Below are 14,177 nucleotides of genomic sequence, written 5' to 3' on the forward strand. Positions count from 1 at the left end.
AACTTTCTATAATTATTTTAATAGTTTAAAGTAATTACTTTCAGATTTGTATCGAGCGAAGTTTTTAACAAGAGTACGTTCTCTCTAGATTTAATAAAAAATAGATTTAATTATTGAGCAATAATAAATATAATATTAAAAAAATAAGGTTAAACAATTATTAAGTCGACAGTAAATAATGAACGTATAAATAGCTCAAAAATTACTAATAATAAAAAAATACGAATCACAAATCGATGACAGGTTGTTAGCATCAAGTATACTTTTCGCGTTGGTTTTTACAGATGATCTACATAATTCGCGATATGCGACAATAGCTTGAATCACCAGGCCGTAATCGGAATAACCGAGTGGCGTAATGTAATACTCCACGGTAAATAACGATCGTGAAGCGACGGCGGTAATATTTACGATCTGTCAGAAATTACGAAATATCGCCCGCAATTAATAAGCAGCAACGAACCGCGCAATTGGATGTGGGAAAAAGCGCGCGCATCTCTGTGCCTCTCAGTCTCCGTTTCCCTCGCTTTCCGCACTGCGTAAATAGTAATAGCTTTAATTTATATGTATACGAGGTCCGAGATAGAAAGATTAAAGCTGGCGTTTAATTGAAATCTTTTTTTTTTTTTACTTTTTATTGATTCGTATCACCATTCCGGGGCTGCCCGCGCTTTTGTTTTCTTGCCGGCATTTATACGCACGAGCCGTTCCGAATTTATAACATTACCATATACGTTTCGGAACAGCTTGCGCCAAAAGTTTCATTCGATCCCATCTTTCTCTTCGGCATCAGAAACTCCCTCTATCCTCTTTTCAAACTTTCTTTCCTTTTCCATCTTGTATACCCTGCTTTTGCGGCATCGCTGTTTATCGAGCTCACGGGAGTGCACGGGCGTGAAATATTGCGGCGAATATCAGCAGGCCCTTTTTCATTCGTCGTTGACTCGCACGCGCGTGTAAATTTCTTTTAACGACGTGGCACTTTAATTGGAAAGCAAATTAATAATGTAGCCGCGTTGCACCCAGTATGTACCGCAATTGATAAATTGCGGACGACAGCGCAAGTGCAATCGGAACATCGAATAGAGATTTGTGTACGAAATCCGTCACAAAATTTATTTTCTAAAAGGAACAGAATTATTAGGAATTAATATTCAATTTATTTAGAAATTCATAATTCGTTGATTTTATACAATTTGCTTAATAATTTTGTAACTTTACTAAATTATTTCTACTTATTATATTAATTTAATTTAATTTTTATTATATTTTATTATATTTTTCCACTTGGAGTATACACTGACAGTTTGTAAAAACTTTAGTTCAATAATTATAAACTTGTATACACCATAAATGTAAAATATATTATAATAAATTAATCTTGTTCTATAAAAATATAAAAATTTAATATATAATTGCATTATTACATTATTATTAGCTATATAAATAAATTAAAAGTTCATATCATCCATTTTCTTATGCTTTTTCTCTATTTAATATCAGAGTTTTTGAAGTATTAATTGTTGGCATGCAACAAAACAAAATGATATCTGTTTACGTTACTCATTTCTCATTTACTTTATATTTTTGTGTAAACTAAATATTGTTTAATTATTAAGTAAAAATATAAAGTATTGATATAATATAAATGATCGGCATTCAATAACTCTTTTCTATACAATAAAATCACACAAAAACAACCCTAAGATTAAGCTGTGACCGAATAAGGGTCATCTTTAATTAGTTACGTTTTCGTATTAGTTCATGTTTTCTTATTATTTAATAAGTTAACTTTTTATTAAATTTGCATTAAGCTAAAATTATGTGTGTGTGTTTACAGTATTATTTATTACTTCCATTATTCAAAGATTCGTTTATGGCCAATGTCATGGAAAAAAATGTATTCAAATTTATATCACGGAACTACTTTCGTTATCGTCATGCGGAAACGGGTAGAAACACAAAAACCGCCGCGGAACGAGATAAAGACGAAAGTATCGTTCGTGTTTCGGGTGTAAAACAGGGTCTCCTTGTTACAGAATCGCGTATTTTCCGGCACGTGGCGATACACAAAATTCATTTTGGGTTGTCGAGAGTAACGACGGGACAACGTCTCGCGCTATTTGCTGCGACCATTCATTTCTAAAAGCTGCTTTGTAAGTCGCGTCGGTTCTTTGGGGACGAAATCCATTTAGTTGCGAGAGAATTAGAAGATAACTGATACAAATGATAAGATCTAGCAAAGACGTAACCACGTAACCGAGCCAAAGATTTACGTTAAATTACTTAAAAAAAAAAAAAAGATATTGCACGTATCTCCGTTCAAATAATTTAATTACAACGAAGTAACGTTTTAGGAGAAAGGAGGATTTCTTGTATATCCAGTCATGATTGATGCTGCTCGGTAAATCGCTCCCGTAAAAGTTGCTGTTTGTATCATTTATTTTGTAACTTTATTTATATTATTTGTGTTACACAATTAAAATATCATATTTGCCAAATAAATGATGATCTGCATTTTACGTAAAAAGCTCTGAATAATATTCTGCAATAATTTTGCCGCAAGTCACAGCACGATTTTAGCAAATGATCGAATCAATTCGCGAATTAAATGCTTCAGATGCATAACAGAACACACTTGCATCCCAACGTCGGCGATGCGTGATAAACGAACATAAACAAATGTTGCATTTCATGCGTGTCGTGTAAACATGCTTTTGCATGTGGACAGAGCATCAACAATATCTACTATCCCCGGTATGATTGATGAATCGTGCGTACGCCAAATAGTTTTGGGGGAAAAAAAAAAAAAAAAAAAAGAATCCGTGAAAAACAAAGAACGAAAAAATGAACTCTCGAGTGCGATGAGAGGATGAACTTATTTTGACATTAATACGTTTTAGCGTGTTAGACACGAATATTAAAATGCGTACGCAACGTTGAATATAATGGCCAAAGGGAATTATGCGTTTTTATTATAATTACATTTTTCTTTAACGAGAACGTGGGCGTATACCACCCGATTTTAATTATGTGGTTATAAATTGAAATGAGGCTTCATTTTTTTTAGAGCTGACGATCAAATTTGCTCTGCGGTTTTAACAGCCTCTCATCGCATTTTCAGTTAATATTTTTTGCATAAATTTAATAGCATTCGTAGATCTAAATATATCTTACTGCTGTTTATCTGAAAGATAAAAATTATGCAAAAGAAATATTATTTCCGCGTAATCGACGAATAAGATTAGTTAACAATAGTTCCGCACTGATCATTTGCCATTAATATCTAATACTCTATTTTGAACATAATTTGGAATTATCGATTATAGGATATGTGAATACATATGGTGAAGCATAACTGTTGCTTGACGTAATATCGATGATGTTACGTGACAACCCTTTCCGAAAGCATCGGGCGTGATATCATCTGCAAGACGTATCCACACATAGTGTCAGTTACTATTAATCAGAGCCCACTGACCGCGAGCGTTCGAGATGTACTGCGAGCCGACGTTGCTTAGGAGGACGATTTTATTTATAGAGTTATTTTACCGTAAGGAGAACTCGCAGCGAGACGTTTTTGCGAAACGAATTCTGGAACTCGTTCAAAATGTAATGTACGTTTTTTTTTATCTTACTCGTTTTTCTTACAAAATCTATTTAAAGATAGAAACCTAATTTTTACGGATTGAGTAAGATTTTATATTCAAATTTGCAATTTCAGTGATATAAACGTAAATTGCACGGACCATCATCATGCACACACTCAAAATTAAATGAGACTTAATTTTTTATCTACTTTATATTTATATCTTTTTAAAATTTAATTTATAAATGAAATTTTCGAATATTTTAACGATAAAACTTATAATTATCTAATTAATAAAACTTAATATCCAAAACGTGACGCTTTTATTCGGTACTTTTTCACTCGCGCAGTCATCCATAACGGAGACATCGGTCCGGTGAGGATATTTTAAGAGACCTTAAACGAATATTCGATCGATCTTTATCTTCGCGTTTGCAATCGAGACTTCTGCGTATAAATCTTCCCTCTTTCTGCAGCGTAGCCGGTAGAATCATGGCCGGTAGAACATTTAATTGGGTTACATCGGTGCCCACTTTATCGCGTTACGCTCTTTCTCTCTCTCTCTCTCTCTCTCTCTCTCTCTTTCTCTGTCTCTCTCTCTTTAATAATTTCTGGTTCCCCGCGCTTCTGGAGAGCGGAAGCCGAAAACGTGGCTAACACGCGAGCGCAACCGCAGTTAGATGCATTCCGGACATATACAACGCGGCCAGGCGGGATGAAATCGCGGCGATTTATAACGCCGACACCGGCGACGCCCTATCTTGCCACGTCCAGCTCTCGCGAGAGTGCGAGCTCTCTCTCTCTCTCTCTTCTCTCGGAGAGATATAACGCCGGCCTGGCGTGTGCGTTTACACATATTCACACCTCCGTGCCCGAGATGCAATCCGGCAGCGTTCCTGAGCGAGAGAACGTCTTCTTCACGATTTCATTTTCTCCTCGTATAGGCTCGTGTAGACGAAGTGTCTTTCTACGAAGAAATCTCCATTCGGTAATGTCTCGGCCTCGGCTACCTTCCTTCATTTATTTTCAGACGGGAATTTTCGTCTCAAATTTCTCGGTTATTTGTTTTTTTTTTTTTTATGTAGCAAAAGAAATATTTGCAGTTCAAAACAATTGTCAACAACGTTTGCATCCTACAAATGGAATGTGTAAGTGCGTGGCTAGGTCAGTTTTCAAAATTACTAACAGCAAGTCTCTCTGAGCGCGAATGAAAACACGGAATTTCTGAAATCCCCGTGTCGCCGTGTCCTCGTCGGAGATATGATAATCCGTTAACACGGTCTGTGACTGATTAAAGATAACGACCGCACGTTTACATGAACACGCTGCTACGCAGAGAACGGAATTTCCTCCGCACGTGCGAGTAATTTCAAACTGAAAAAGAGAACGACCGGTTTGCTTAGTGTTATTTTTCTACCTGTTATCGTGTGTTATCATTAAAATTGCGTGGCACGCAGGCGAAAATTGTTCGTTAAATTTTTAACGGCGTTAATGAAACGAATTTTGTTGTTCATCAGGCGTTGACTTTTCTATTGTTGGAAAAGTAAATTTACCAACTAAATTCATGTACTTGTGCTCCGTAACTTCGAGGGATTGCGTTTTATTAAATTAATTGCTGTCAAACGTAAATTTATATTACAATGCGCAAGGATTCCTCCCTCGTATTAAGTTACCATTGTGTATTTTTCTGTACCCGAACGCATTAAAACTCGCGCCCGATTAATATTTGCGCAAGTAAATTTATTGCACGTCAGCACGATGGATTTAAGTATGCATTTCGGAAATGGGGAAGCTAAATAAATGTTTCATAATTTATAATCAGCGAATGTGAATATGGAGTGTATTTGAGGTAAAGAAAATTTCTGCGTTGCAATAGCATTGTATACACTCTGAAACGTGCGATAAAGAATTATTTACTGTTATGCATCATTTTTATTACAAGTCGCGCAAAATCTATCTTACCGGAGATTACTTTTCGTGTATGTTTGGCTAGTAATTTCCTCCAATCGCAATGCTAATCGCCCTTTTTCCATCACTGCTTGCGCGAGGCGAAGTAACGTTGTCGTCTCGCGCCGACTTTAAAACTTCGATATTGCATTTTGCGAGCAATATGCTTCTTTGTCGTCAATTCTTTAAGAACCGGAGGGATTCATAAATTTCGTTCTGCACCGCCAAGTCTACCGTCGCCTCGTAAAGTTGCATGTTTCCTGCATCCATTGCTAAAACGCCCCAAGGTATGGTGTGAAACGAGCAGCCAATATAACACATATCCGCTCGTATATAAAAATTTATAAGGACACATTAATCATCCCTTCATTATGATGTTGCCGCACAATAATCGTTATTATATCAAATAATTCATTTTACAGAATCCAAAGCGTCGAAGTCTCATCATCTGTCAGAATAATGCAAAATGATTTTGTAGTTCATTTATCATGCATGTTATTGTACATACATTGCGTATATCACCCTTTAGAATTATTTCGCTACATGTAATTGTTGCATTTATAGAGAAATAGAATTATTTCGCTACATGTAATTGTTGTAAATATTTATAGAGAAATGAATTCATATTGCAAGCTGTTGTAATAATAGATTATAACTAGTTTGAGAGAAAGAGAATAAAACTTTCAAAGCTTTATTGTTATATTCTTCATTTAATTAATACGAACACACACACACACACACACCATTATACACGTACATAAGCATGTCTATATATTTACTTATTATCGTTCGTATCGTATTAATAATATAAAAATATTTTATTATCGTGTAAACAATACGCGATAAACTATAAATCTCTTAATCTGCTTCATGTTGTGCAGTGTTATGTGTGTCTGGTAAAATTAAAAATCAATTTTTATTCTCTTGTTGATGCACGTAAAGAAGATACCACGAGATCATCTAGCTCGTGTCTGTTGATGCACTAGACATGAGCACGCAACACGCAAAACTCTTGATTAGAAGTGTGGAGAATAGACAGGCACGCGATCATTCTAAAGCTCGTAATTGTAGGTCGAAGCGTCGAATCGTCTATTTTCCGTTTTAGCATGTCTCGATAATTGCCGGAGAAATTGTTATATGATCACTCTAAAGAAAAAAGAAATTAGAGAGAAGAAAATAATAAGGGAGAGTTAAATGTGCACTAGTCGCCTAAATAGTTCTTTATCAATGTTTCATGTTTAATTCTACTTAATAAAGCAACATTTAGTAACAAAAATAGGAAATAAATAAGACAAAATTTAACAAGTTACATCTTGTTTCATACTAGCAACATTAAAAAAATTAGGTACAAGTAATTTCAATTTAATTAATTTATGTTGATAATATAAATAATACTTAAACAATTTTATACTACATTTTTATATTTCTATAAAGATTTATTGTAGGATGTTCATTTACACACTTATTTGATTATTTTATAAATTACTAACAAAATAAGTATTAATTAATAATTGCTTTTTAGTAATTTTTCATAAATATAATAATTTCAAAAGCGATTACTTGTCTAAATCGTACCTTTTGCAGCATGTATGAAAAAGCTTGTAGTTAATGTTATAATATTATGTTGTTAAATATTTCATTAAACATTGTAATAAAAACGTATCTGAAACAACAAACTACAATTTCCCAAATTTGTGAATAAATCATATAAGCAAATAACAAAAAAGTAACAAAAAATATGCATTTGGCAACTCTCCCTTATTTAATTTGCAAGATGCGACGTGGTCAGAGAAGAATTTCAAAGCGTTATTCGGAGATACGTGAAAGTTGCTTCTGGAAATACTCGCGACATTCTTTCTATAGTACATTTATTCTCCCGGATGTTCCATGTAAAATGCTCGCTGCGTTGGTTTGCACGGTGTTAAAAGGTATGATGGACACGTGCCGCGTGAAAAATGCATGAGAATCAAGTGGAAGTAGTGACGGCGATATTGCGCATTGAATATTTTTCTCTGACCTGCTGGATCGGTCCATGCTGAATGAGATTCGGAAATCCGGAAGCACCGTAGGAAAGAGCGAACATAAAAAGTTACAAACGTCGTGTGTTACTTCACTCTAGGGTAAAGAGACTTATTTGATAAAAGTTGCAAAACGCGTCGGATAATCGTGGTTGATTTTTTCTCCGTGTCTTACTTTTATCCGCTTTCGTAGTACCGTGTGTCCCCGCAGGATTTAGAAAGTTAAGAATTCGCGCAGAATTGTAGAGATTATATTTAATTATAAATTAAACTCTCGGAAGCACGGAAACAAATTCTCTTCTAAATTCATCTTACGCTATACACGATTTCTGTCTAAAACTGATCTTACATCTCCAATATGGTTACTGTAAGTTAAAAAAAATTTTTTTAGTAAATTTTCAAAATTACATAAAATTTGCGTAATAAATTATGTAAAAAATAAAGATAATCCTTATAAAACAAAAAATGTTCTTTTCTGTGCGCTATAGTTAATAAATTAATTTATATAATAATTTTATGTTAATCCTTAATCGTTAATATGGAAAAAGATTCATCTGATGGTGATAGAAATCTGTTAGATTTGATTTCTTTTTAAAATTTTGCTTTGATTAATGTTTTAAATATTAATTATATTTATTTGTACACGGTTTTCTAGATATACTTTGTAACTTTACAAATGTTAAGAACGATAAATTGTGTATAAGTGTCATCGACGAAATTCTCGGTAGTATTCAACGTTCGCGAAAGATTTCCGAATGTCGCAGCGCGCTGCTTTCAAACGAGGAACCGGCTTTCGAAAGGGAACGTGAAAAGTTACCCTCGAAGAGACGAAGAATCTTGTTCGTGGATGTCGGCGGACCGCGTACGGATGAATAGAGTTCCTGGAGGTCCAACGGGGAGATCGATGGAGCCACGTCCAATCTGTCGGTGCGCACCGGAGCTACTTCCCGCGTATGTTCCCGCACGTTATTCGCGGCGTATCCCACTTGCGGCAGGGTTGACGATAAGTTCCGTCGGGTTCAATCTCCCGATGAGAGGCGGAGCGCGACCGTGTACGCGCGGTAGGTACGATAAGTAACGAAACGTCGTTCCGGAAATGGAGCTTGCGTTGGAATGACGTCGCGGAATTTAGCCTCGCCCTGGGGAGGGGTTTTTTTTTTTTTTTTTTTTTTTTTTTGGTAACGCTCGTTAAATCTTGGCCGACAGGTCGGACGGGGATAGCGGCGAACGTTGGAATTCAACCATGTTATTTTTACCCGCCGCTCGTCCTTTAATCGCAGCTGGGCGTGAAGGCGGCCGTGCGTTTGTGCGGAACGGTGCACTGCTTTGTTACGAGCTGGTCGAAGCTGGACGTAGGCAAGGGACGAGTCATATCTTCCTTTTATGAAACGTAAGCTCCGCGCCCGCCTGATGCTATTTCTCTCGAGAGAAACACCGAGCTGTACAGTGTCGTGATACTTTCTTCAATCATCAGAATTCTAATAAACTGAAGTTGTACTTTCATTGTTTAATGTGTTTATAATTGAGTATAGATATATACCTCTAAGAACAATTATGTTACGAATTTTCGGATTTATGCCGTTGACTAAAGATTAACTTTAATTAAAAAATTATTAGAATATAATTAAACACTCACCAACCGTTGATCCAAAATAAATATTAATTTTATAATACTAGATATTACATTAAGAGTTATTTACATATATATTATTTTTAAGAAGAAATAGCAGTTGTTTTTTAATCACTCGTTGCAGTTATTTTGTGTTTAAGATAAATACTAATGTTGTAATGGAAAATATTTTATTAAGAATTATAATCTTAAAAAAAGTTATTTTGTCATTTCTTATAAATCTATAATTTTCTTTGTGATAAAATAATTATTTTGCATAAATAAAAAATTTATTTGTATAAAATATAAATAAAATTCTATTTGACATACTGTAATCATTCAAACCTGGAAGCCAAACAATTTTTTTAAGTAATGCTTATAGATATCATATATGTATTACATTTATGTGCTATAATTTGAATAACTTCTAGTGTCTAGAAACGATTTTCAATCGAGAATGTTCATAAAAGTTGCAAGTAGAGCGTAATGTTCAAGACATCCCTTCGTTTTCCAATCAATGAAAATCTCACATATGTATTCTAGGTCGCGTTTGCAGTTGGAAACCGAGTAAGCTCCGAGTGAGAGGCGCGTTTGAATGAGGCACGCGATACAAAATACGGAAGAGACGCTGTCGTCAACGTCAGCTATACGTGCGGAATTCTAATTCGCCATGCTCGATTTACAAGAAAACTTCTCGTGTAATTTTACGTCAACAATATTCCACTTTGTGTGGCCATGTACATCCATTGTCAAATCACGTTCAATACTTTTCCAATACAAATAAGTCATCGTGCAAAAATTTGTTTAACTCGATCAAACAAATATTATGTAAAAGGGAACAGAGTTTAGAGTTGCGAGACATATATATATGTATAATCTGAGCGATAAAATTCGCAGGAAATGAGATTTAAGGGTGTTTTGACAATGCCAGCTAAAAATTACCTATTAAAATGTGAAAAACTGCAGGTTTCTCAAGTTTATTCTTCTCACGACCAATAACAAAATTTTTTAAATAATATATACGAATTTTAGCCCTAAAACCAAGCGTAGAAGAGAAAATAATGAAAAATTTGACTTATAATGGCTTATCTAAAACTGCAACAAAATTAATATTTTGTTACGGTTTTAAATAAATAACTTTTAAATGATTAAATGGATTCAAATAAACTTTGCACAAATACTTATTACAGTTTTATTGGTATTGTTTAATTTAATTCGTAATACTATCAAATTTGCAATAATCACTAGAAAATGCGATTTTATACAAGAATCAAGAGCGAACAAAAAATATATAACTTTTAAACCAATAAGAGGATTATGGTCAAATTTTTCACAGATACTCAAACGTGATAATACAAACGTGATAAAACAATCTATACAAGATTTAAAAAGTTTTGGTAATATTTCGAGATATGATACATACATCTTTATAGAATTAAAGCAGTTCACTCTTGTGTAGTTTCAAGTTATCTAAAAGTGCTGTAATTATGCGTTGTTCACAATGAATTTTAGTCAAGACATAATACTTACCTGAAAAATCATGTGTGGACTATCCTCTGGACTAAATTTCTAAAATTAGCTCTGTAAGGCATGTAATGAGACAAGGGTAGTTCTTGTAAAACGCATATCGTATATTACGTGATTTCGTTTTCCTCACGATAAAACGTTAGGTTCAGCTTAAATTTATATATTATAGCGCGTTATCTCTCTCTCTCTCTCGCTCTCTCTTTTGCACACACACATACAGACCTACACACTCTTTCTTGCATAACATGGAGATTTGGTTGGCTGCATGAAAGACAAGCGTACCTTCACTGTACAACATACATTCAGATGCTGTCTTGACAAGCTATATTTTAAATTTTGCTGTGTATACAAGATAATATAATTGCGAGACGCGAATTAAATTATGAAACTATATGAAATTTATTTCCATGTATATTCTGCTGAAAAATACAGCATCTGAATGTACTTTGGCAAATTTATACAAACATACGATATATCAACACCCTGTCACAAAGAACAGGCACCGATATAAATAAGCTGACGCGGAATCGACGTAATGTCTACTTTAATCATTCTCTCTTTATCATTTGTTTCATTAAAAGTTATCGTAGATTAATTTACAGCGTGTATAATGTATATGCATCCATGCTATATTATTATAATTAACAATGATGATTTATTATAATCAAAATAATCTTGAAACATTTAACAAACCTTATTAATAGACGACAGTCCAACGATGGATAATTCTCGACGACGAAAATTTGATGGCTTTTAATTGTCAATAATAAAATAATACTATTGGATAAAATGATGGAAGCTCGTGATCCTGTTAATTGAAAAATTCGCGAGTCCCGTGTGAATTTCCACACTCGTCCCGTACAAAAAGAACGCTCTGATGGATGCAGAGAATTTTGTAATATAATGGTGCGAATAGTGATGGATGGAGGCCGAATCGAACAGCGCAATTTGTCTCGATTATCACAGCCATAGTGATACGCGATAGCAGCCACTCCAATAGCTCGGCTAGCAGTTTGTGCCCCCGAGCCTTTATTGTTTACCGGTTATTGGTTATTCGATACGCAGATTTATGATTTTACCGTAGTTTTGGTCATTTCTAGTTGCGAGAGCGACTGCGCTCCAATAACTTGGCGAGGTGCTAATATCGAGTAATCAAACGCGCGCCGAACAGCACGATCGATGTTAACAGCGTCGTCGTATCGTTTCATAATGATCAAATAATATGCTGCACATCTGCTAAGCAGTGTGTTATGCTTGTGGTAATTTAGTCGATACGCGCGCGTCTTGTTGGGTCGAGTCGCACATAAACACTCGAGCCTGATGGAATTGCGCAGAAGCGAAATTCGAGCGAGCTATGCTGAGATAAAAGGACAGTCGCGTTAGTGAACGATCTATCGGTTATCAATAATAACTAAATCCATAATACTCTTGCAAAAATGTACACAATACCGGCAATCTTTCGAATGTATAAAAAAAGATTTGTTAAAACAATAAAAAAATTATTGTACTGATTCAGTAGATCTATAGTTGTGATGGACAGCCAGTTTTCTATGTTAAAATAGTAAAGTTTTACGGTAGAATAAAATTAATGATTGTAATTGATTATATTTGTAAAAACACAACAAATTAATCAAATCATTTTTTACAAATTCAATTTGTAACAAAATGTACTAGTTAAAATACTAGTTTAAAAAATGCGTACTTTTGCAGCTGAAGAAGAATCTTGTTACATTAGTGATTTTTATTATAACAGAGAATTTATTTAATGATCATACTGTTAATTGCTTTCAACATAATTTCTTTGTTATCACAAATCTGCTTAGTTACATTGAACTCGTGCAGTGAGCTTTAGCTTTGCTAAATCACCCAATCAATTTCTTTTTCCGTGATGCGAATTAATTAGCTGAAAGGGTGTTAAAATCGATCGTTCACCGAGGCGTCTATCCTGTGTAGAAAATTAAAATTTTAAATTATGTACAATCGCTTGAATGAAATTGTGCTGAGAATTGACCAAGGTATTATAATCTGGGATGCGGATATGGATCCGGTGAATGTCGGGCGATCCATATCGCGTTTAGAATAACGTTCCGAGACAACGCAGCCAACCGCCTCTATTTCGTCTACGTTCCTTATGTCAACATAATATGTTAACGTAACACACTCCCTCTTTGGCCCTCGCGTCCACTACCGTCACGATAATAGAAAAGTTCGTGCGGCGCACAGGCGATAACGTTTCGTTCACCGTTACAGGACACTGTTCCTTTGTCGTCGCCACGAAGCGTTCTCTCACCAAGCCGGGCGGCTCCCGTGGTACCAGGAGGAAGCTGATCGAGTCTTCATCTGAGCACCTGACCCGATCGGGCTAGAACGGTGGCCAGAAAGAACAGCGACGCGCTAAAGGCGTCCGCTCGTGCGAGCCATGCACCGCTGTGATGTAACTCGGCTAAACTTTCTCCTGAAACAGCGTCAAATACACTCACAAGGAAATCGCGGATCCTTCTCCGACATCGATGAGATACTCGGATACTTTGTAAAATAGTAGAGAGAACTTTTTCTTGGAATTTCTAATTAACAAAATCATGTGTAATCTGCGTGAGACAATGTGATATTTCGAAGAATTTTATGCCTGTACCTGAAATTTATATTAAACAAGTGAAAAAGAGATTCTTTCTCTCTCATTTACACACACACACACAAACACACACACACACACACAGATTTGAAAAGTAGGAGAATCTCTGAATATTTATCACTCGTTTAAATCTTCACCCAGTATTTTATATTCTTATAATGCGAACAATAATGTGACAAAATCTAAAATAATGACAAATAAATAATATAAAAAAATTGAACAATTACACTATATTTTACTGACTAACAATACTAAAAAAATTCAAATACAGCTGATGTTAGTTTTTCATTAATTGATTACAATTTTTATACCAAATTTTTCTATTTTGAGAAAAAAATATTTATATATATTGTGGAATATTTTACATTCATATGCACATACATATATGCAATAGTTGTAAAGATTGCACCGTCACAAATTTTATTACAATAAATGATACATTAACGTTTTATTAAAACTAATAAATAATAATGGTAAAACTAAACATTGATTTGAATAAAATATATCATATGCAAAAATAGATTCAAATTACTTTTATTTTGATCTTTCTTATCTTTTCATTATTGTCATTTATTATCAAATACGTCATGGATTAAATACTTTTCGATGAATTATTAATAAAATAAGTATAAGTTAATAATTCTTTATATTATTAATAAAGTAGTATTAAGACTTCCAAAAATAACAGTCCCAAAGGTATAATTTAGGCGATTGAATATCTAAATCATACTTTTTGCAAAATATTGGATAATAAATTAATTATTATTATATATTAATTAATAAATTAATACAATAAAAGGTTAAATAATAATTAGGTCAATGTAATATAACTGTATTATTTAGTATGTTGGTTTA

General features: G+C 34.3%; 1 protein-coding gene across 5 annotated transcripts in view; it reads right to left on the reverse strand.

Annotated features, from left to right (window-relative positions):
- Positions 1–616: 616 nt before the first annotated feature.
- The window catches only part of LOC105837833 (zwei Ig domain protein zig-8), a 159,615-nt gene continuing 146,054 nt past the window's right edge, over positions 617–14,177 (reverse strand). For 3 of the 5 annotated variants that reach the window (XM_036292627.1, XM_028194018.2, XM_012682947.3), the window contains one exon: positions 10,774–13,145. In XM_036292627.1, the coding sequence (XP_036148520.1) occupies positions 13,027–13,145 (119 nt within the window). In that variant the 3' untranslated portion in view covers positions 10,774–13,026. Of the gene's footprint in view, positions 10,745–10,773; positions 13,146–14,177 lie in introns of those variants that run through there. The other 2 variants (XM_028194019.2, XM_012682948.3) reach the window with 2 other exon arrangements.

The sequence above is a fragment of the Monomorium pharaonis genome, chromosome 10 (genome assembly GCF_013373865.1).
Source record: "Monomorium pharaonis isolate MP-MQ-018 chromosome 10, ASM1337386v2, whole genome shotgun sequence".
Classification (NCBI taxonomy): domain Eukaryota; kingdom Metazoa; phylum Arthropoda; class Insecta; order Hymenoptera; family Formicidae; genus Monomorium; species Monomorium pharaonis.